This window comes from Podarcis raffonei, chromosome 16 (assembly GCF_027172205.1).
Source record: "Podarcis raffonei isolate rPodRaf1 chromosome 16, rPodRaf1.pri, whole genome shotgun sequence".
Classification (NCBI taxonomy): Eukaryota; Metazoa; Chordata; class Lepidosauria; order Squamata; family Lacertidae; genus Podarcis; species Podarcis raffonei.
Genome location: NC_070617.1, coordinates 42,218,985 through 42,241,729, shown reverse-complemented (window position 1 = coordinate 42,241,729; position 22,745 = coordinate 42,218,985). Strand labels below are relative to the sequence as shown.

The following is a 22,745-nucleotide window of genomic DNA, read 5'->3' as shown; positions in this document are numbered from 1 at the left end:
AGAAAAGCTAAAGCACAGAATGAACTCAGGCTTGCTAGAGAGGTTAAAAGCAACAAAAAAGGCTTTTATGGGTATGTTCGTAGCAAAAGGAAGAACAAAGAAACAGTGGGGTCACTCAGAGGAGAAGATGGTGAAATGCAAACAGGGGACACAGAAAGGGCTGAACTCCTCAATGCCTTCTTTGCCTCAGTCTTCTCCGATAAAGAAAACAATGCCCGACCTGAAGAATTTGGAGCAAATGATTCAGCAGAGGAAACACAGCCCAGAATAACTAAGGAGATAGTACAAGAATACTTGGCTAGTCTAGATGTATTCAAGTCTCCAGGGCCAGATGAACTGCATCCAAGAGTATTAAAAGAACTGGCAGATGTGATTTCAGAACCACTGGCAGTCATCTTTGAGAATTCCTGGAGAACAGGCGAAGTCCCGGCAGACTGGAGGAGGGCAAATGTTGTCCCTATTTTCAAAAAGGGGAAAAGAGAGGACCCAAATAATTACCGCCCAGTCAGTCTGACATCAATACCAGGGAAGATTCTGGAGCAGATCATTAAGCAAACAGTCTGTGAGCACCTGGAAAGGAATGCTGTGATCACCAATAGTCAGCATGGATTTCTGAAAAATAAGTCATGTCAGACTAACCTGATCTCGTTTTTTGACAGAATTACAAGCCTGGTAGATGAAGGGAACGCAGTGGATGTAGCCTACCTTGATTTCAGCAAGGCATTTGACAAGGTGCCCCATGATATTCTTGTAAAGAAGCTGGTAAAATGCGGTCTTGACTATGCTACCACTCAGTGGATTTGTAACTGGCTGACTGACCGAACCCAAAGGGTGCTCATCAATGGTTCCTCTTCATCCTGGAGAAGAGTGACTAGTGGGGTGCCACAGGGTTCTGTCTTGGGCCCGGTCTTATTCAACATCTTTATCAACGACTTGGATGATGGACTCAAGGGCATCCTGATCAAATTTGCAGATGACACCAAACTGGGAGGGGTGGCTAACACCCCAGAGGACAGGAACACACTTCAAAACGACCTTGACAGATTAGAGAACTGGGCCAAAACAAACAAGATGAATTTTAACAGGGAGAAATGTAAAGTATTGCACTTGGGCAAAAAAAATGAGAGGCACAAATACAAGATGGGTGACACCTGGCTTGAGAGCACTACATGTGAAAAGGATCTAGGAGTCTTGGTTGACCACAAACTTGACATGAGCCAACAGTGTGACGCGGCAGCTAAAAAAGCCAATGCAATTCTGGGCTGCATCAATAGGAGTATAGCATCTAGATCAAGGGAAGTAATAGTGCCACTGTATTCTGCTCTGGTCAGACCTCACCTGGAGTACTGTGTCCAGTTCTGGGCACCACAGTTCAAGAAGGACATTGACAAACTGGAACGTGTCCAGAGGAGGGCAACCAAAATGGTCAAAGGCCTGGAAACGATGCCTTATGAGGAACGGCTAAGGGAGCTGGGCATGTTTAGCCTGGAGAAGAGGAGGTTAAGGGGTGATATGATAGCCATGTTCAAATATATAAAAGGATGTCACATAGAGGAGGGAGAAAGGTTGTTTTCTGCTGCTCCAGAGAAGCGGACACGGAGCAATGGATCCAAACTACAAGAAAGAAGATTCCACCTAAACATTAGGAAGAACTTCCTGACAGTAAGAGCTGTTCGACAGTGGAATTTGCTGCCAAGGAGTGTGGTGGAGTCTCCTTCTTTGGAGGTCTTTAAGCAGAGGCTTGACAACCATATGTCAGGAGTGCTCTGATGGTGTTTCCTGCTTGGCAGGGGGTTGGACTCGATGGCCCTTGTGGTCTCTTCCAACTCTATGATTCTATGATTCTATGATTCTATGATTCTATGTTTGTTGGAGGAGACCTAGGTTTTTTTGGGGGGGAGTTATTTGTCCGGTCTTCACGCTTTTTATGATGGAGGACCGCTGTAGCCACCCCCAACGACACGTTCTCAAGATGGAGGGGGAGGGAGCTGCAGTCGCCTGCGGTTCCTGCGCAATGTTTGCCATCTAGCCAAAGGTTGCAGGCAGCTTTGCCTGCAGCAATTGCATGTTGATTGCCCTCGTAGAAGACAAAGTCCAGCAACTGAAGGAACATGTAGCTACGCTCCAAAGAATTAGAGAGCTGGAGCTCTTCTTGGAAGCAACAGAGCACACCGTCTCCACCAAGGAGGAGACAGGGGACTCCCCTGAGAAGGAGGCTAGTTCACCAACACAGGAGCCAGATATATGGAGAAACGTGACTCAAAGAAGTAGGAGGCCCAGGGTTCACTCTGATTGTTTAGAAATACACAATCACTTTGAGGTCCTCTCCCCTAGCATGGAAGACGAAGAGCAGACTCCATTTGAGGATCTCTCCCTCATTACAGTTGATCAGGTATATGAAGACGAGCAGCAAAGTCAGTCCTCAGGGAATGTGCAGGCGACCTTGGAACGGACAGCTCACAGAAGAACCCCGACCAAACCTAAGAGGAGGCGTGTAGTGGTGATAGGGGATTCCCTACTGAGGGGAACAGAAGCAGTGATCTGTGGGCCTGACAAGATGTCTCGGGAAGTGTGCTGTCTCCCCGGGGCTAAGATCCAAGATGTAACTGAATGACTGCAAGGAATCATAAAGCCCACTGACAAATACCCCTTCCTCTTGGTTCATGTGGGAACCAATGACACTGCAAGCAATAGCCTCCAGAAGATCAAAAGAGACTACGAGGCTCTGGGCAGGAAATTGAAGCAATTAAATGCACAAATTGTCATCTCATCTGTCCTCCCAGTTGAACGACATGGCCCAGGGAGAGAGGGAAAAATAGTGGAAGTGAACAGCTGGCTTCGCAAATGGTGTAAACAGGAACGGTTTGGATTCTTAGATCATGGAATGCAGTTTCTTGAAGATGGACTTCTGGAAAGCGATGGGCTGCACCTCACAACGGTTGGGAGGAATGTTTTTGCCAAAAATCTCAGAAACCTCATCAGTAGGGCTTTAAACTGACTAATGTGGGGGAGGGAGACAGTGCTCCTGAAGGTAGGAGTCTATCAATTGATGAAGATGATCATCCAAATGTCATAGACCAAATGGAGCAAACAGCACGCAGACCTAGTGGTGGGAGGGAAAAAATCCTTAAATAAGAGACACGGGGGAATAATTAATGAACTTCAATGTCTGTACACTAATGCGCAAAGCATGGGAAATAAACAAGATGAGCTTGAGCTCCTGGTACAGCAAACTAAATATGACATAATAGGCATCACTGAAACCTGGTGGGATAAGTCCCACGATTGGAATGTAATAATGGAGGGATACAATCTATTTCAGAGAAACAGACCAGACAAGAAAGGAGGAGGAGTGGCGTTATATGTCAGGGATGTGTATACCTGTGAAGATATCCAAGATTTAGAACCTCAAAGCCAAAGTGAGACCATTTGGGTCAAAATTAAGGGAGAGAAGAATAACAGTGACCTCATTGTGGGAGTTTACTATAGATCCCCAAGCCAAACGGAGGACATAGATGATGCCTTCCTGGAACAGATGGCCAAGCACGCAAAAGGAAGGGAGATAGTAGTAATGGGGGACTTCAATTACCCGGATATTTGTTGGATGTCAAACTCACCCAAGAGCATAAGGTCAAACAGATTCCTCACTGGCCTTGCAGACAACTTCATTGTCCAGAAAGTGGGAGAAGCAACAAGAGGAACAGCCATTTTAGATCTGGTCCTAACCAATGTTGAGGACCTGGTTAGTGGGGTAGAAGTGGAAGGATCATTAGGCGCGAGTGATCATGCTCTTCTGAAGTTTACTATACAGCGGAAAGGAGCAGCCAAGCATACTAGGACTCAATTTCTTGACTTTAAGAAAGCCGACTTCATAAAACTTAGGGAAGTGCTGGGTGAGATCCCATGGACAATAATACTAAAAGGAAAGGGAGTTCATGATGGCTGGGAATTTGTTAAGAGGGAGATAGTAAAAGCACAACGTCAGGCAATACCAATGAGATGGAAACATGGAAGGTACCTAAAGAAGCCAGGGTGGCTATCTAAAGAACTTTTAACTGAGTTAAGATTAAAAAAGGATGTGTACAAAAAATGGAAAAGGGGGGAAACCACCAAAGAGGAATTCAAACAAATAGCCAGCACGTGTAGACACAAAGTCAGAAAAGCTAAAGCACAGAATGAACTCAGGCTTGCTAGAGAGGTTAAAAGCAACAAAAAAGGCTTTTATGGGTATGTTCGTAGCAAAAGAAACAGTGGGGTCACTCAGAGGAGAAGATGGTGAAATGCAAACAGGGGACACAGAAAGGGCTGAACTCCTCAATGCCTTCTTTGCCTCAGTCTTCTCCAATAAAGAAAACAATGCCCGACCTGAAGAATTTGGAGCAAATGATTCAGCAGAGGAAACACAGCCCAGAATAACTAAGGAGATAGTACAAGAATACTTGGCTAGTTTAGATGTATTCAAGTCTCCAGGGCCAGATGAACTGCATCCAAGAGTATTAAAAGAACTGGCAGATGTGATCTCAGAACCACTGGCAGTCATCTTTGAGAATTCCTGGAGAACAGGCGAAGTCCCGGCAGACTGGAGGAGGGCAAATATTGTCCCTATTTTCAAAAAGGGGAAAAGAGAGGACCCAAATAATTACCGTCCAGTCAGTCTGACATCAATACCAGGGAAGATTCTGGAGCAGATCATTAAGCAAACAGTCTGTGAGCACCTAGAAAGGAATGCTGTGATCACCAATAGTCAGCATGGATTTCTGAAAAATAAGTCATGTCAGACTAACCTGATCTCGTTTTTTGACAGAATTACAAGCCTGGTAGATGAAGGGAACGCAGTGGATGTAGCCTACCTTGATTTCAGCAAGGCATTTGACAAGGTGCCCCATGATATTCTTGTAAAGAAGCTGGTAAAATGCGGTCTTGACTATGCTACCACTCAGTGGATTTGTAACTGGCTGACTGACCGAACCCAAAGGGTGCTCATCAATGGTTCCTCTTCATCCTGGAGAAGAGTGACTAGTGGGGTGCCACAGGGTTCTGTCTTGGGCCCGGTCTTATTCAACATCTTTATCAACGACTTGGATGATGGACTCAAGGGCATCCTGATCAAATTTGCAGATGACACCAAACTGGGAGGGGTGGCTAACACCCCAGAGGACAGGATCACACTTCAAAATGACCTTGACAGATTAGAGAACTGGGCCAAAACAAACAAGATGAATTTTAACAGGGAGAAATGTAAAGTATTGCACTTGGGCAAAAAAAATGAGAGGCACAAATACAAGATGGGTGACACCTGGCTTGAGAGCACTACATGTGAAAAGGATCTAGGAGTCTTGGTTGACCACAAACTTGACATGAGCCAACAGTGTGACACGGCAGCTAAAAAAGCCAATGCAATTCTGGGCTGCATCAATAGGAGTATAGCATCTAGATCAAGGGAAGTAATAGTGCCACTGTATTCTGCTCTGGTCAGACCTCACCTGGAGTACTGTGTCCAGTTCTTGGCACCACAGTTCAGGAAGGACACTGACAAACTGGAACGTGTCGAGAGGAGGGCAACCAAAATGGTCAAAGGCCTGGAAACGATGCCTTATGAGGAACGGCTAAGGGAGCTGGCATGTTTAGCCTGGAGAAGAGGAGGTTAAGGGGTGATATGATAGCCATGTTCAAATATATAAAAGGATGTCACATAGAGGAGGGAGAAAGGTTGTTTTCTGCTGCTCCAGAGAAGCGGACACGGAGCAATGGATCCAAACTACAAGAAAGAAGATTCCACCTAAACATTAGGAAGAACTTCCTGACAGTAAGAGCTGTTCGACAGTGGAATTTGCTGCCAAGGAGTGTGGTGGAGTCTCCTTCTTTGGAGGTCTTTAAGCAGAGGCTTGACAACCATATGTCAGGAGTGCTCTGATGGTGTTTCCTGCTTGGCAGGGGGTTGCACTCGATGGCCCTTGTGGTCTCTTCCAACTCTATGATTCTATGACTGCCAGTCCTGGTAGCCTGGAAGCCGCATGTCCAGAGCCCAGTTCTCCTCCCAACCCCAGAACAATCCTGCTGGAACCCCTAAGCCTCAAGGAGCAGCACCAGTCGACAGAAGGCCTCCTGCAACACACAAGGCTGTTTAAGGAACTGACGCTTGTGTTTAAAGGAGCATTAGAAAATGCAGTCTGGTAATGGGCAATAAAGCAACTTTATGAGCTGTAGTGAAATCCAAGAGTAAAACATCTGTTTATGACTGCAGTAAACGCATAGGTGGAGAGAGAGTTTCAGCTTGTATAATCCTTCTAAAATAATGGCTTCATGCAGGAGCAGGGGCAAGAGGAATGAGCAGGGTGGGACAATTCACCAAGAGGAAAGTTATGGGATGGAGAGAGTCGCAAAAGGGCTCACAGAGAGTTGTTAATGGTAATCCCCTGCTCTTAGTTGTTGTTTTTTTAAAAAATGGAGGTGTGGAGGTGGGAGCTGAACCAAATGTGAACTAGAGAAACAGAGAGAGCATTGGACTGAACAGAGGAGGCTGCTGTATACCAAGCCCGTCTATCAGGCCCACAAGCCCAAAATTGTCAACAGTGGCAGGCAGCAGCACCCCAGGGTTTCGGGAAGGGCTCTCGCACAACCGCTCCTGGAGATGGCCAGGGATTGACCTGGGGACCCTCTGCTTGCAAGGCAGACACTCTGCCACTGAGCTATGACGCTTCCCCACACACGACAAGAGCACACATTGCTGCTTACTCTGCAACCCCCAGACTCCCTCCACTGGTTTTTGAAGATATACACACACAAGGTTAACCACAATCCATATCTATCCTGTAGTTTCTTGAAAAATGCAGCTGTTTGATGGGTTTCCCTTCAAATCAGCTCCCATCCAAATGGAAAACTTCACAGTTCAACGAGGTGTTTCCATTTGAGACAGCTGTTGCACATGCTCAGATGATTGCTTCATTAATAGGAGGGGGTTGGGGGTGCAGGGCCAGGGAAACCAAACAGGTAATGTGTACTGGTTGAAGACATCCCTGCCTCCTCTTTGATGTGTCTGTGCAGGGATGCTATAGCTCTGCTGGATCTCATTGCTTTCATGTCTGCTGTCCCAGCACTTTGATCTTTCCTTTCATCATAATGTTATTATTGAGGGCACATGGCGCTGGGGGGAGGGGAGATTTTTAAAGGCGAGTCTAGGAAATATTCTTAGAGTTGCACCTAGGAGACTCCTTCTTCCCAAAGGCAAAAGAGGGACAATTCCCAGAAAGCAAGCAATTGCCTTAGGCAAGCTGGGACAGGTGGCAGCAGAGGATTCTGGGAGGGAGCCCTTGGACCTTCCGTCTGGCCTTCCTGACCCTGTGCCTGTCCCGTCCCATCCCCCACACCCGCAGCATACTGGTCTACAACGGAGACAGCAACCAGTCGGCCGTGCTCTACAACTCCCACCAGAGCGACAGCGTCCCCTTTGAGGGGGTGATCAGCGAGGGCACCACCTTACGCATCGACTTTGCCTCGGAGGACCCCAGCGCCATCCCTACGTTCAACATCCGCTTCGAAGGTGATTCCCTCCCCACTTGCGGTTCTGATGATGATGGAAATGCAGCAGGGAGTCCCTTTGCAGTCCTGCTGATCACGATAGATTAAGGCAATTAATCCAGGCATTGATTGTAATGTCCCAGGCAAGAGCAGAGAGAGTTGGCCTCATTCGGCATCAGCAATTTTCACTGCAACACTTGCCAGGCGCCGGGGAAACTGCTGGTTCGCCTGTCTAGTTATAAAGGGGACAAGGCTCAGTTGGTCTGGCAGTAAGGAAGGCCCTGCAGGGGTGAAGCCTGGGCCCCCACAAAATCTGGCTGAAACAACAACAGCCCACCACCCCAAAGCTCTCTCGTGGGCAGTTCCAGTGATCCTAGCTCAACAAGGATGCTATTGGGCTGGGTGGAAGAGGGCAACCAGCAGGACCAGAGGGCAGAGGCACTTTCCCTACCAGGAAAGAGGAGGAATGGACATCTGTGCTCTCCAGGTGGGATTGGATGACAACTCCCTGCAGCCCGAACCAACATGGCCGGCAGGCACAAGCCAGAGGAGTTGGAGTCCAACCACATCTGGAAGGCCAGCTGTACTCCATGCCTGCACGAGAGCACTTGGGGTGGGAGGTGGTGGCAAGTGAAGGTATGTGTGTGTTGAAGGGGGAGGCACATAGTGATGCTCTGGAACTCGCTCCCCCAGGAGGCAGGGATGGCTTCCAGCTTGGATGGCTTTAAAAGAGAATTATACTGCTGAATGGAGACGGTGATCAGGGACTGCTAGCCAGGAGGGCTTTGCTCTGCCTCCACAGTCAGGCAGAAATGCTTCTGCATCATGATTGCTGAAAACCACAGGAGGGGAGGGGCTCTTGTCCCTGGGTTCTGCTTTGGGGCATCCCATGGGTGACTAGGATGCTGGACTAGATGGGCCATTGGCCTGATCCAACAGGCTCTTCTTACGTTCTTAGAGGCTAAGGCGGCTGTCTGTCGGGGAGAGCTGTAGTTGCAGATCCTACATTGAGCCAGAGAGGTGGGCCAGATAACCCCCAATGTCCCACTTTTCTGTTGAAGTGTTGAGCATTTTGGACCATCAACCCTCTCATTCCTGCAACATCAACCCAGAATGCATATGCAATATAAATACAGCTGGGTAGATGCAGGGGTGCAGAGACACAAGTTGGACATGGAAACCTCAGGAGAGTGCCATGAAATGTGGTGTGAGTCAGGAAGAGGGGGGCATCATCCACTCTCGTAGTGGCAGCTCCTAATCTAGAATGTAGGGAACAACAGTTCTCTCTCCCGCCCCCCCCCCCCCAGGTATTCTGTGTGCAAAACTGAATGCAAAGAGTGGATCCCGTTGCAAACTTGAAAAGCCAAATAAGATTATAAAAGACAAGTGCATTATCTAAAGCAGCTACATAGGCTGCTGTATCTCTTTGTCTCCAGTCACATTGGTGGTGTCAGGGATTATTTTGAAATGGCCTTCCAGGCAGAGAAATCTCCTTGATTCCAGCTCCTCACCAGGGAATGAAGAGCAGATGGAGATCTGGCTGCTGGATCAGCCCAAAGCCATGGTCCCAGCAGTGGCCAAACAGGTGCCCCTGGAGAAGCCCACAACAAGACCTGAGGCAGGACGGTGTTTCTGGGCAGTGTACAAGGAACTTTCGGGGGATGGGGAATCTGTGCTGGCTTTGCGTCAGGAGGGAATTTTTAAAGAAAAAAGACTCAGGGTTGCAGTCACGACTCTCTTTGCATCTTTGTCAGGCAATCCGCAGCCCGTGGCATGAAAATGTGTTCTTCTGCATTTGCGGATCTGTCTTGCTACACTCCACTGTCTTTGCACAATCTCCATATCATCCCAGCTCAGTCCTTATTAATACACCGCTTGCCAACACAGCGTGTGATGTTACCGCTTGTTCTCCAGCAGGTATTTTGCAACCTGGAGCTGAAATACTCAAGACAGATCAAACACTGCTGGATGCAAATGCTTTAGAAGGGAGAAAATGTTCTGGAGCTGCAAGGAAGGAGGCTTCGCTCAGAAACAGGGAACAAGTGAGATATAGAAACTGACCAGTAGAGCAGATTTAAGTCATCTTTTTAAAAAAAATCATTTGTTTGGGTAGAGGATGATGCTTTGTTCTTTGCTATCCTGTTCAGTTATGATTAAGATTGCATTTAGTCCTCTCATTATTCCTCCCTGCTCACACAAAAGGCATCCTGACAAAGCAAAGCCCTAAATCAATTAGAATGATATGGATTCTCACATGCAAGCACCAGAAATGTGACATATCCCTCAAGTATGAAAGGACAAATATTGTTTTAAACCTTTAGTGACAGTCAAATTCCCTTGCTTCATGCCAATCAGAGATAGCTGGCAGAAAGAAGAGTTCTCAGAAAGGTGGTCTACCTTCATCCTTTGTTATTTGAACAAGCTGGACCTGCACATGGGTGTAGCCAAAGGGGGAGGGGCGGGCAGCTGCCCCCCATCAAGTAAATAAATAAAAATACTTAACTGACCAATCATACTGCAGAAAGCTTGTTTCTGCTCCCCTAACAAAAGTCCTGTCCCCAAACAAAAATCCTGGTTATGCCCCTGGACCTGCAGCAAGTGCAGATGTTCAGGATTCTCCGCCGCCCCGCCCCCCGCCCCTGCTCTGGCTTTCTGCCCCTTCCCTGAATCAGCCTCCTGTGGACACTAATATGCACAGTCCTCACTGGGCTGTTTTGAAACCTTACCCTCCCCCGCCCCCACCAAATCTGCTGTCTTACTCTCAAATCTTTTTTTTTTAATTAATTTTTATTCAAATTTCCAATAACCATTCCAATTATAATTTAACATCCAATTTAACTTATACATCTTCTAGACTTCCATCAGCCTATCTGACAATTTTCATATTTATCACAACTTCTCACATTTCCTAAATTTATGTTGCACTTTAACAATCCTTATTTTATCTTCTCTTTTAAGTGACATTCCTATCTATTCTTTTCACAGAGCTTCCTGAAATCCAACAAGCGTTATTTCCTGATCACACACAGTTTTGATATACTCTGTAAATTTATTCCAGTCCTCGGTGAATCTCTGATCGCGTTGGTTTCGAATTTTTCCCGTTAATTTGTCCATTTCTGCATATTCCATCAGTTTCATTCTCCATTCTTCCCTCGTTGGCATTTCTTCCTGTTTCCATTTTTGGGCCAACAGGATTCTGGCTGCTGTAACTGCATATCTAAATAACTTCACATCTTTCTTTTCAACATCGTTCCCTAATATGCCTAGTAACAATGCTTCTGGTTTCTTAACAAAGGTATATCTCAACATTTTTTTCATCTCATTATAAATCATTTCCCAAAAGCATTTCACTTTCTTACATTCCCACCACATGTGATAAAATGTTCCTTCTTTCTCTTGACATTTCCAACATTTATTACTAACTTTAAACATCTTTCCAAGTTTCACTGGAGTTATATACCATCTATATATCATTTTCATGACATTTTCTTTTATCGTAGTACATGCGGTGAATTTCATTCCCTCTTTCCATAATTTTATCCACTCCTCTAATTGTATGTTATAACCAAGATCTTTGGCCCATTGAGTCATTACCGTTTTTACTTCTTCATCTTTTGTATGCCATTCAAGTAATAATTTATACATTTTTGACAATATTTTTACATCACTATTCAAAATTTCTTCATGAAACCTTGATTTTCTTTCTAAAAAACCTTTTTCTCGCATCTCTTTTTTAAACATTGCATTCAACTGGAAGTAATGCAGCCAATCATTCACCTTTTCTTTAACCTCTTCATATGGTTTCAAATTCAACTTATCTCCTTCTTTGATTATCAGATTTTCATATGTAATCCAATTCCCTGTCATATTGACTTTTTTCATACTCATTATCTCCAGTGGCGATAACCACATTGGAGTTTTAGGCTCTAATAGGTTTTTATACCTATTCCACACTTCGATTAACGTTCCTCTAAAAATGTGGTTTTCAAAACCTTTATGCATTCTGTTCTTATCACACCATAAATACGCATGCCACCCAAATCTATTGTCATATCCTTCCAAATCCAATAATTCTGTGTTCTCTAATTTTATCCATTCTTTCAACCAGCAAAGACACGAAGCTTCATAATATAACTTCAAGTCTGGCAGGGCAAAGCCTCCTCTTTCTTTTGCATCTGTTAATATCTTAAATTTAATTCTTGGCTTTTTGCCCTGCCAGATATATCTTGACACTGTTCTTTGCCATTCTTTAAATATTGTCACACCTTTAATTATTGGTATTGTTTGAAACAAAAACAACATTTTTGGTAGCACACTCATTTTTATCGTTGCAATTCTTCCCCATAACGATAATCTCATTCTTGCCCATACATCTAAGTCACATTTGATCTTATTCCAGATTGGTACATATCAAATCTTTTTTTTTTACCTATGCAAACCTTGGGGCTGGTTCCAATTCCACTGATAGTTCCTTCTCATGTATGGATGGTGCAAAAAGTCATGGCGCTCTAAGACTGAAATTGGAAATACAGGGAAGGGTGATAGCAAGCTACAAATCTAGGGACCAGGAAGTGACACCAGATTCCTCCAGTTTTTAACAGTCCAAAGCTGCCCCTCTTGCTAGGATGTGCCTTTCCAAGAAGGGGGGAATGCATGTGCTACTCTAAAACTAAATGTACACATTGGAGAATCTGTATGAGAGGGGAGACAGCAAAGCATCATGCCATACACAAGGACAGAGCACCCCAGGGAGGCCTTTCAAGATTCTACATTACGGCTGCTTGGGGGGAGGTCTGGAGCTTTAATTCTTGATCTTCCTAAGAAGGTGAGGAAGAAACAGGCTTCCTTCCTTAACTGGGGACCTAAATCCTTTGCACAGTTGCAATTCAAACCCTTTCTTCTGTTTTCTGCATCAGTCCCACCCAGCTCCCTTGATGAAAGCAACAAGGGAGACGTAGCTCTGAGGGATGGATGCTGTCTGTGGCCCCAGCACTCACTCTTGGCCAGGCAGGCCTCTGGCTGAGCATCCCAGCTCTTCATTTTAATTAGGATGGAACAGAAAAAATAGCTCATTCCCCAGGGAAGTAAAGATGGATCAGCCTCTTTCTGGGGAGATTTAAAGGGGAAGCAGTTCTCTCCAGCCCCCTCCGCCGCCAACACTTGCAAGGACTTCTGCTCTTTCAATCTGGCATGTCAAAATGCAGCCTAGCTGCTCATTACATGATCTCAAAAGAGAAACAGAAAGAAAGAAACCAGAGGGGCAAGAAGGAGCAAAGAGGGCAAAACAGCAATGAGAAGCAGGTGGATGGGCAGTGGAGAAGACAGGCTCCAGAAACTTACCTCTTCTGGTAAACTGAGAACCACCTGCCAAGCCCCTCTCCTTCACCCTCAGGCACTGGCTCCATGTCACCCCCGCAAGAGGTGATAGGATAGAAGCCGATAAAATTATGCCTGGCCTGGAGAAGGTGGGCTGAGGAAAGTTTTTCTCCCTCTCAGATAACACTGGAACTCAGAGGATGCTTCTGAATGCCAGTTGATGGAAGTTTCATGAGGGGAGAGTGGCAGCTGTGCCCAGCTCCTGCTTTGGGGCTACCCATAAAGGGCATCTGGTTGGCCCCTGTGAGAACAGGATGCTGGACTAGGTGGGCCCTTGGGCTGATCCACCAGGCTCTTCTCATGTTCTTACAAGTTCCTAGTCCTTCTTTGTTGTGCTTCCTGCCGCTCTGCCTCTCATTATTCCTCTTTTCCTCTTTCTCTCTGTCTAGAATACAGAAGGGAAGGCCTGATCCAATCAGAGGAGGGCCCAGTCTGGCAGAGAGAGGAGGTGGGGGGGTTGTGCATGCAAACAATGGCTGTCCTTCTGTTCCCCTTCAAGCTTTTGAGAAAGGTCACTGCTATGAGCCGTACATCCAGAATGGGAACTTCACCGCCTCTGATCCCACCTACAACCTTGGGACCATTGTGGAGTTCACCTGTGAACCTGGCCACTCTCTGGAGCAAGGACCAGCCATCATTGAGTGCATCAACATCAGGGAGCCCTACTGGAATGACACTGAGCCACTGTGCAGAGGTGAGAGGAAGGAGCGGGAAGACCTCTGTACCGCAGGGCTTCAACTCACCTGTTCTTGGGGGATGTTTTTTCACAAACGCATGTGCACACACGTCCTCTTTCTTTCTTTCCTTCTGTTGTTTTGTACCAGGATGAAAATGGGCATAACAATGGTTGCAGGGGGCCATTCACACAGGGGGTCCTTGCCTTTGTTATTTCTGCATGTTTGCTAGGCATATTTATAGCCTAGTCTTCATCACAGTAGATCTCAGGGTGGGGTACAATAATGAACATGTGATAAACTAAAAATGGCATAAAGTCAACTGAACAGCCAACATGGGTCAGCTAGCCGCCACTCTTGGGCCCCTTTCCCACCCACCAGAGCAGAAGGACCAACCACCAGGGTGGGCAGCTGCTGTGCAATATGTGTGTCATGTATAGATTCACCCTTCTCCTTACAATTTACATAATAATAATAATGTACAAAACTACAGGGATTGGAGAGTTGGTGATATTATTTGTACCCTAGCCAATGTATCCATGGTTTTCCTTCTTCCCATTTTATCCTCATAACAACTCTATGAGGTAGGTAAGGCTGAGACTGGCTGAGAGGGGACTAGTATTCTGGTCTCCCAGGTCTCAGTCCAGCACCACTTCTGCTTCTTGTGCTGCTCTCAGATGGCCTTTCTGTCCTTTGCCCAGAGCAAGCCACCCTCTGCTTCACTCACCTCACAGTAGCCTCCCGCCAAGGCCTGCCACTACCTTTTGGTTCCCCAGGAGCAGATCTCATCCTCAGCAGAGGCTGAGCAGACTCCATGTGCAACTCCTTAGCAAATGACAGCAGAGGCAGCTCAGATCTGGCCTTCCCAAGTGGCTCTGAGCTGCATCCTGGCCATTTAACGCTGGCCTCTCTTGATGTTACAGCAATGTGCGGAGGGGAGCTCTCCACCGGGGCAGGGGTGATCCTTTCCCCCAACTGGCCGGAGCCCTATGCTGAGGGCGAGGACTGTGTCTGGAGGGTGCACGTCGGAGAGGAGAAGCGCATTTTCCTGGACATCCAGTTGTGAGTAGTTTTCCTACTTGTTGGACTGAGTGCCTCTCTCGGCTGTGTGCATTGCTCCATTGAAGGGACTCATCATACAGGCTGACACAGACACACAATATTTTGAAAAGTTGCTTGTTCACTATGCATTTGAACACTTCTTAAGAGATCATGACCAGATTTTGCTTTGTGGCTCTCAAGATCAAGGAGTAGGCTTGCATGTCTGTTTGGATATAACTGGATATCATTTTGAGTCAAAATGGCAGAATGGACCTTTCAAAGCTGCACTGATTTTAACCACTGCCCTTATCTTTTGAATATTTCTAAATACTTGCTTTTGACATGTTGATATTTTATATTATATTTTTGTAAACCACTTAGAGGCTTTTCCTACAGTTGAGCAATATATAAATATTGTTTAGTAAATAATAAAGTAAATTATCTCTAGCCAGTTCCTTGGTGAAAGTGCAGTTGGACTAGATAACCCCCGGGATCCCTTCTGACCTTACAGTTCTATATGATAAAGGCAAGCAGGCAAGGAAAGGAAAGGGATAAAGACTTTTTAATAACTAAGCAGACATTCTCTGTGATGCAGCAAAACCTGCTGCTCAGACCCTATAAAGCATCCTCCACACAATGGATGGGGATGCTCAGGCCCAGGCTACCTGACAGGTGGCTTTGCCATATGCTGAGATCCTCTCTCTGGTCCCATCTTGGTCCCATTCAAACCAGAGGCACAGCTGGGAATGACCCAGGGGAGCCCTTTCAGTGGCTGCTCCTGAATTGTGGATGGCCAGAGTCCAATTGTCAGTCAAGCAGGACATTTATTTAGGTGTTGCAAGGCCAGTGTAACACAAACTCAGCCAGCAAGGAGTTGAGAGGTGGCAATACAAATATAGCAAAGGCACAAACATGTATACACTTACAAGCAAAGGGAAGCAAAGCGGCAGTTCTATGGCAGGACTTCCATCTTCCAGCTTATACTGGTTTAATCACAAGGCATCACAACTTTCTTATCTTTCCCTCCTTCCTTTGCCCTCAACAGTCATAGCAACAGCTCCTGCATGTGTCTCATTCTGTCCTTCTCAGAAGCTTCTCCCACAATCACAACCTTCACTTTCCAACCTTCACTTGTTCAGCCTTTCTCACACACATTTCAAATTTTAATTCTATTTTTTCTATAATTTCTATGACGCTAAAAACATTTAAAACCAGCTGAAAACATTTCAAAGCATCTCAAGCATCTAAGCACATTTAATGTTGAATGCTCACATGCTGTACATGCCACTGTCAGGATGCTGTCAATGATAAAGACAAGGAAAAGTTCCTTGCAGTCCTTTTTTATTTTAATCTTTACACAGAGAGGCTATGGACCCCAGCCTCTTGGATAATGGCGTTGTCCCAAGTGAATCTCCACCCCTCCTTCTTTCCCACTTCCTCATTGGTCATCGTCTCCTCTACAGGTGCTGCTATGTGCCCTCTGTCTTTGAGCTCTTTGCTCTCCTACTTTTAAGGCTCACAGGGTTCTTGGTGATGGAGGGTCTGGAATGCTTTCTAATGACAGCGTGTCAGAAGGATGTGCATGCTCAGAGAGCCAGTGTGGTGTAGTGGTTAAGAGCGGTAGACTCGTAATCTGATGAACCGGGTTCGCTTCCCTGCTCCTCCACATGCAGCTGCTGGGTGACCTTGGGCTAGTCACATTTCTTTGAAGTCTCTCAGCCCCACTCACCTCACAGAGTGTTTGTTGTGGGGGAGGAGGGGAAAGGAGAATGTTAGCCGCTTTGAGACTCCTTAGGGTAGTGATAAAGCGGGATATCAAATCCAAACTCTTCTTCTTCTTCTTCTTCTTCTTCTTCTTCTTCTTCTTCTTCTTCTTCTTCTTCTTCTTCTTCTTCTTCTTCTTCTTCTCTGTCTCTCCCATGATTTCCCAGTTTTTCCCCTCATCTACCTCTGAGCTTCTACCTCCTTCAAACCCCTGTTGTAAATCTACACTGTCCTCCTCTTCCTCTCCCCTGAAAGAGTCGGGATGGGGAGGCGGCCTCCACCACTCCTCCTCTGCCCAGTCCCTGACACAAACTGGCTCTCTATTAAATAAGATCAGCTGATGGGCAGGAGACCAGCCTGCAGGCTCAAGCCAAGATGTCCAGGACAGAGCTGTGTCTCCCCTGCCCCCTCTTGCCAGGACCCCACTAATGAGTGAGTCCCCTAAGGCATCTGATTCTTCCCCTCCACATGTGAAAGCCTCCCTCCACACGTTGAGGGTGGAGAGACAGGGAGATGTCTGGCAATGGAGAATAAAGCAAGGGAACAAGTCAGGGGAACAGAGAGATGGTTGTGATTAGCCAGTGAAGATCCAGGTGTAGATATCCTCTCAAGCCAGGAAACTGGGAGGCCTTGAGCAAATCTCTGGCTCTCAGTATAGACTTCCCTACAGATGATGATTAAAAAAGGAATTATATGCATGCTTCCGTGATCTTTTGTGGGGGGGTGGCATAGGGGGAAGGGAGGGACAGGAAGATGAGGCAGTGGACAGCTTTGTTATACACTAGAAACTGATGGAGAAAACAAATGTCTCTGAGCATGCACAAAATGCTGCCGAGTAGCTACAGCAGGCAAATCACATCTGATAATAGGGCAGACAGCATAGATTCCTACGGAGCAGCTCCTTTAGCATCAGTCGCCCTCCTCCCTCCGACTTGCTTGAAGGGATCAGAGAGAAATTCCCTTGGCAAAAGCCGCTTTGCGGTTTAGGCAAGAGCTAGTTCCACAACTTTATTTACCACTTGAGCTCACTGAAGGCTTTGTAAATACCCGTCTTCCATTTATTTAAGCCTGATGGGTCTTTGTCTTGCAATAAATCCACACGCCTCCCATCTAACACCAAGCTGAGATGTCTGACTGCAGCATGGAGGCAAACAGACAGCCTCTGCACCAGGCTGGCAGACCAATGCTGGCACAGCTGCCTCCCTGGCCCAGAAGCAGACTCAGGGCATGGCGGGTAGCTCCCCCCCCCAGGGCACTGAGCAGAAGAGAAGCATCATCCTTATATTGATATGAGTATCTACTGAGTATCTACCGAGAAGATCCATAAAAAGCAACTGCACCAAAAGGAATTATTGTGAAAATAAGAAATATTTAGTGGGTGGTGCCCAACGTTGTCCTTGCTCAGGGTACCATATTACCAGAGTCTGGCCCTGCCTGGCCAGTCATTCCTCTTCCTCTGTCTAGGTACAGAGACAGACAAGCAGATATTTTCCTATGCCCTCCTAACATTCAACAGAGAGGTAAATGGGTAAGGAAAGGCCCCAACCCCAGCCATGAAGCTCAACCCCTCTCTCTTGGTCTGGCCTACACTGCAGGCTTATTGGGAGGAAGAAATGGGGAAACAATTATGGACACTGCCCTGAAATTCATAGAGGAAGGGTGGGATCTAACTATGATTCGAATGTTAAGAAATTAAACATGTAGCAGGAGACCCAATTTATTTGTGTATTTCTGAGCGAAGCCGCCATTTAGGAATATTCATTGGACAACTGCATTTTATCCTTGGGAATTAGTTGCCAGGGGCCAAAGAGCAGCTGGAGATGAAGGCACCCCAGAGTTGGGAGGACTCCAGATGGGGGCTTAGCATCACAAACAGGTCACATAGATAATTGCAAAAGAGATGCCAGCAACTGCATGGGTTGTCTGTCTGTCTGTCTGTCTGTCTGTCTGTCTGTCTGTTTGTTTGTTTGTTTGTTTGTTTGTTTGTTTGTTTGTTTGTTTGTTTTAAATAATGCATTGGATTTGTCATGGATAGGGAAAATCTGGATTAAGGGATTGGGGGTAGGGAATACAGGCTATCCTTTTTATACCAGTGATGTCATGTGGACACTGTGGAAAAGTTGCAAGTGTGAGCTGCAGGCTTTCCACCTCTGGAAGCAGCACCTGGAGATTTCAAGGGGAACAAAGGGGCTTCCCAGTTCAAGACTGCAGACCTTATGCTTATTTAACATGCAATATAGGGCCCATCCTCTGAACCAGCTGCTGCTTCTGAAGAGTCTGCAATTGCTACAACAGCCTGGCAACCACATCTAAATGGTGGCTGCCAGCTCCAGTCAGAGGACAGCAGGTCCCCTCGCCCCACCCCTGCAAGGGTGCCCTCTTGCGTTGCACTTCGGGCCAATGACATGCCAGTTGCTGGCTTTGGGGTTTTGGATTTCACAGCTCTGCAGGTCACAAACAGTAGTGGTTGGCAGGTATGTGGGTAGCAGTAGCACGACCCTTTCTGGCTGACCTGTGATTTGAGAATAAGAAGAGGGCAATTTACATCCACCCTTGAAGGAAGCTTGAAGGAAGATCCCACCCACCCTTCCCTCTCTAAATCTTTGGTCAGCCTTCTAATCCAGGGTAGGTCCTTTTCCAGTCTGCAGTGTCTGTTTCGTCGTATTTGGAGCAGTCCTCAGAATCAGAAGGTTTTTGCTCTCTGTGTGAACCCATTAAATTTGTGCTCTCCTCAGCTCTTAGGAGAAAAGAAGGGACTGTGTGTTACCAGGCATAAATGTCACCAGGAAAACAGTCTTTTGACAGGAAGCCACGATTTACTAAAAAATGTCAGCTTTCCAGTGGGATTATCCAAGTGGCTTCCAAGAAGAACTTTAATCAAATTCCCAGCTAAGCTGGTGCACAGCCAAGGATGAGGAGGGAGCCTCAGCAGCTGTATGGGCTGAGGCAAGGAGTGGGGGCAGATCTGAGCAAGGCAGAATTCCATGTAAGGGAGACAGAATCATAGACTTGTAGAGTTGGAAGGTACCCCAAATGTCATCTAGTTCATCCCCCTGAAATTCAGGAATCACAGCTAAAGAGTCTCTGACAGATGCCCACCCAATGAGGAAGCTTCCAAGGGAGCCTGTTCCACAGTCAAGCACCTCTTACCACCAGAATGTTATTCCTAATGTTGCATCAGAACCTCCTTTCTTATCATATGAATCCATTGGTTCCAGTTTTCCCTTCTGGAACAGCAGAAAACAGGCTTGCTCCATCTTCCATGTGGCAGCCCTTGGGATATTTTGAGATCTTCACAACAGGTGACTTCCAAGTGCTCTCTCTCCTGTTGTGGACCAGCACGGTTTGGTGCAATTTACATCTTAGACCAAGGGTAGCCAACATGGTGCTCTCCAAATGTTCTTGGGATTCCTATTCTCATCAGCCCAGTGGCACCAGGGATTATGGGAGTTGTAATCCAGCAACATCTGGAGGCACCCCTTTGCCTACCCATGTCTTAGATGGTGCTCTGCTAGCCCTTCCCATTGCTCCCTCCAGGGGACTTTTTATTGCAGCTTCTCCATCTCTCCTTCACCCATCTCCTGCCACCAGCATCAGGACCTTAAAATTATTAAACAGAACTGAGAACCCCGTGGTGTTCTGGAAGTCACAATTTAGTGTGCAGACATTAGCAGATGGTGATAACTGTGAATGCTTTGGGCTGCTGCTGATTCCTACGGATAAAGACACAAGAACATGGCAGGGCTCTTTTCTGGCTGGCTGGCGGACTAGTGTTTCTCCTTGACTCCACCTGCCCCCACGCCCAAATATTTGCCATCAACTCTGAGTTGAAGGGGAAAGTTTGAATTTACTGAAGAGCAGCACCCTCTGCTGGCCAATAGAAGCTCTGCTACTGTGTTGAATTTAGAAGTGAGACCAGTGAGGGGTTACCAGTTTCTGATATTGTCCCCTGTCTGCTTGCCATGCAGAGATTCACTGATCTTCATACCATGAGCTTTGCCTGCTGCTCCCGTTCTTTCTTCTTCTTTTTTGCTGTTCTTTTTTATTGGTTTCTTTAGACATATGTTCATCATACCACATTGTAACAACTTGATTTTCCTGTAAATTAAATATATGTTTTTAAAACATTTGTTGTTTAGTCGTTTAGTCATGTCCAACTCTTCGTGACCCCATGGACCAGAGCACGCCAGGCACTTCTGTCTTCCACTGCCTTCCGCAGTTTAGTCAAACACCATCCAACTATCTCGTCCTCCGTCGTCCCCTTCTCCTTGTGCCCTCAATCTTTCCCAACATCAGGGTCTTTTCCAGGGAGTCTTCTCTTCTCATGAGGTGGCCAAAGTATTGGAGCCTCAACTTCACAATCTGTCCTTCCAGTGAGCACTCAGGGCTGATTTCCTTAAGAATGAATCAGTTTGATCTTCTTGCAGTCCATGGGACTCTCAAGAGTCTCCTCCAGCACCATAATTCAAAAGCATCAATTCTTTGGCGATCAGCCTTCTTTATGGTCCAGCTCTCACTTCCATACATCACTACAGGGAAAACCATGGTTTTTACTATGCGGACCTTTGTTGGCAAGGTGATGTCTCTACTTTTTAAGATGCTGTCTAGGTTTGTCATTGCTTTTCTCCCCAGAAGCAGGCGTCTTTTAATTTCGTGGCTCCTGTCACCATCTGCAGTGATCATGAAGCCCAAGAAAGTAAAATCTCTCACTGCCTCCATTTCTTCCCCTTCTATTTGCCAGGAGGTGATGGGACCAGTGGCCATGGTCTTCGTTTTTTTGATGTTGAGCTTCAGACCATATTTTGCGCTCTCCTCTCTCACCCTCATTAAGAGCTTCTTTAATTCCTCCTCACTTTCTGCCATCATGATTGTGTCATCAGCATATCTGAGGTTGTTGATATTTCTTCCGGCAATCTTAATTCCGGCTAGGGATTCATCCAGCCCAGCCTTTCGCATGATGAATTCTGCATATAAGTTAAATAAGCAGGGAGACAATATACAGCCTTGTCATACTCCTTTCCCAATTTTGAACCAATCAGTTGTTCCATATCCAGTTCTAACTGTAGCTTCTTGTCCCACATAGAGATTTCTCAGGATAATTCCTCTGTGTATTCTTGCCACCTCTTCTTGATGTCTTCTGCTTCTGTTAGGTCCTTACCACTTTTGTCCTTTATTATGGTAATCTTTGTACAAAATGTTCCTTTCATATCTCCAATTTTCTTGAACAGATCACTGGTTCTTCCCATTCTGCTGTTTTCCTCTATTTCTTTGCATTGCTCGTTTAAGAAGGCCTTCTTGTCTCTCCTTGCTATTTTTTGGAAATCTGCATTCAATTTCCTGTATCTTTCACTATCTCCCTCGCATTTTGCTTGCCTTCTCTCCCCCGCTATTTGTAAGGCCTCGTTGGACAGCCACTTTGCTTTCTTGCATTTCCTTTTCATTGGGATGGTTTTCGTTGCTGCTTCCTGTATAATGTTGAGAGCCTCCATCCATAGTTCTTCAGGCACTCTGTCCAGCAAATCTAAATCCTTGAACCTGTTCCTCACTTCCACTGTGTATTCATAAGGGATTTGATTTAGATTGTATCTTACCTGCCCAGTGGTTTTTCCTACTTTCTTCAGTTTAAGCTTGAATTTTCTTATAAGAAGCTGATGATCTGAGCCACAGTCAGCTCCAGGTCTTGTTTTTGCTGACTGTATAGAGCTTCTCCATCTTTGGCTGCAGAGAATATAATCAATCTGATTTCGATGCTGCCCATCTGGTGATGTCCATGTGTAGAGTCATCTCTTGTGTTGTTGGAAAAGCGTGTTTGTGATGACCAGCTTTTTCTCTTGACAGAACTCTATTAGCCTTTGCCCTGCTTCGTTTTGATCTCCAAGGCCAAACTTGCCAGTTTTTCCTTTTATCTCTTGATTCCCTACTTTAGCATTCCAATCCCCTATAATGAGAAGAACATCCTTCTTTGGTGTCACTTCTATAAGGTGTTGTAAGTCTTCATAGAATTGCTCAATTTCAGTTTCTTCAGCACCAGTAGTTGGTGCATAAACTTGGATTACTGTGATGTTAAAAGGTCTGCCTTGGATTTGTATCAAGATCATTCTATCATTTTTGAGACTGCATCCCAGTACAGCTTTTGCCACTCTTTTGTTGACTATGAAGGCCACTCCATTTCTTTTATGGGTTTCTTGCCCACAGTAGTAGATATGATGGTCATGCGAACTGAATTCGCCCATTCCCATCCATTTTAGTTCACTGATGCCCAGGATGTCAATATTTATTCTTGCCATTTCATTTTTGACCACATCCAACTTACCAAGGTTCATGGTTCTTACATTCCGGGTTCCTATGCAATATTTTTCTTTACAGCATTGG

At 45.9% G+C, this 22,745-nt stretch overlaps 1 protein-coding gene and 1 long non-coding RNA gene across 6 annotated transcripts in view; one reads left to right on the top strand and one right to left on the bottom strand.

The window, feature by feature from the left end:
• LOC128403582 (uncharacterized) overlaps positions 1-4,245 on the bottom strand; it is a 100,945-nt gene extending 96,700 nt beyond the window's left edge. Inside the window, exon 1 of the long non-coding RNA XR_008327977.1 lies at positions 2,405-4,245. This is a non-coding gene — a long non-coding RNA (uncharacterized LOC128403582). The remainder of the gene's footprint in view (positions 1-2,404) is intronic.
• SEZ6L (seizure related 6 homolog like) overlaps positions 1-22,745 on the top strand; it is a 142,664-nt gene that overhangs the window by 105,291 nt on the left and 14,628 nt on the right. For all 5 annotated transcript variants that reach the window (XM_053368462.1, XM_053368461.1, XM_053368463.1 and 2 more), the window contains 3 exons: positions 7,374-7,540; positions 13,394-13,588; positions 14,492-14,630. In XM_053368462.1, the coding sequence (XP_053224437.1) occupies positions 7,374-7,540; positions 13,394-13,588; positions 14,492-14,630 (501 nt within the window). The remainder of the gene's footprint in view (positions 1-7,373; positions 7,541-13,393; positions 13,589-14,491; positions 14,631-22,745) is intronic.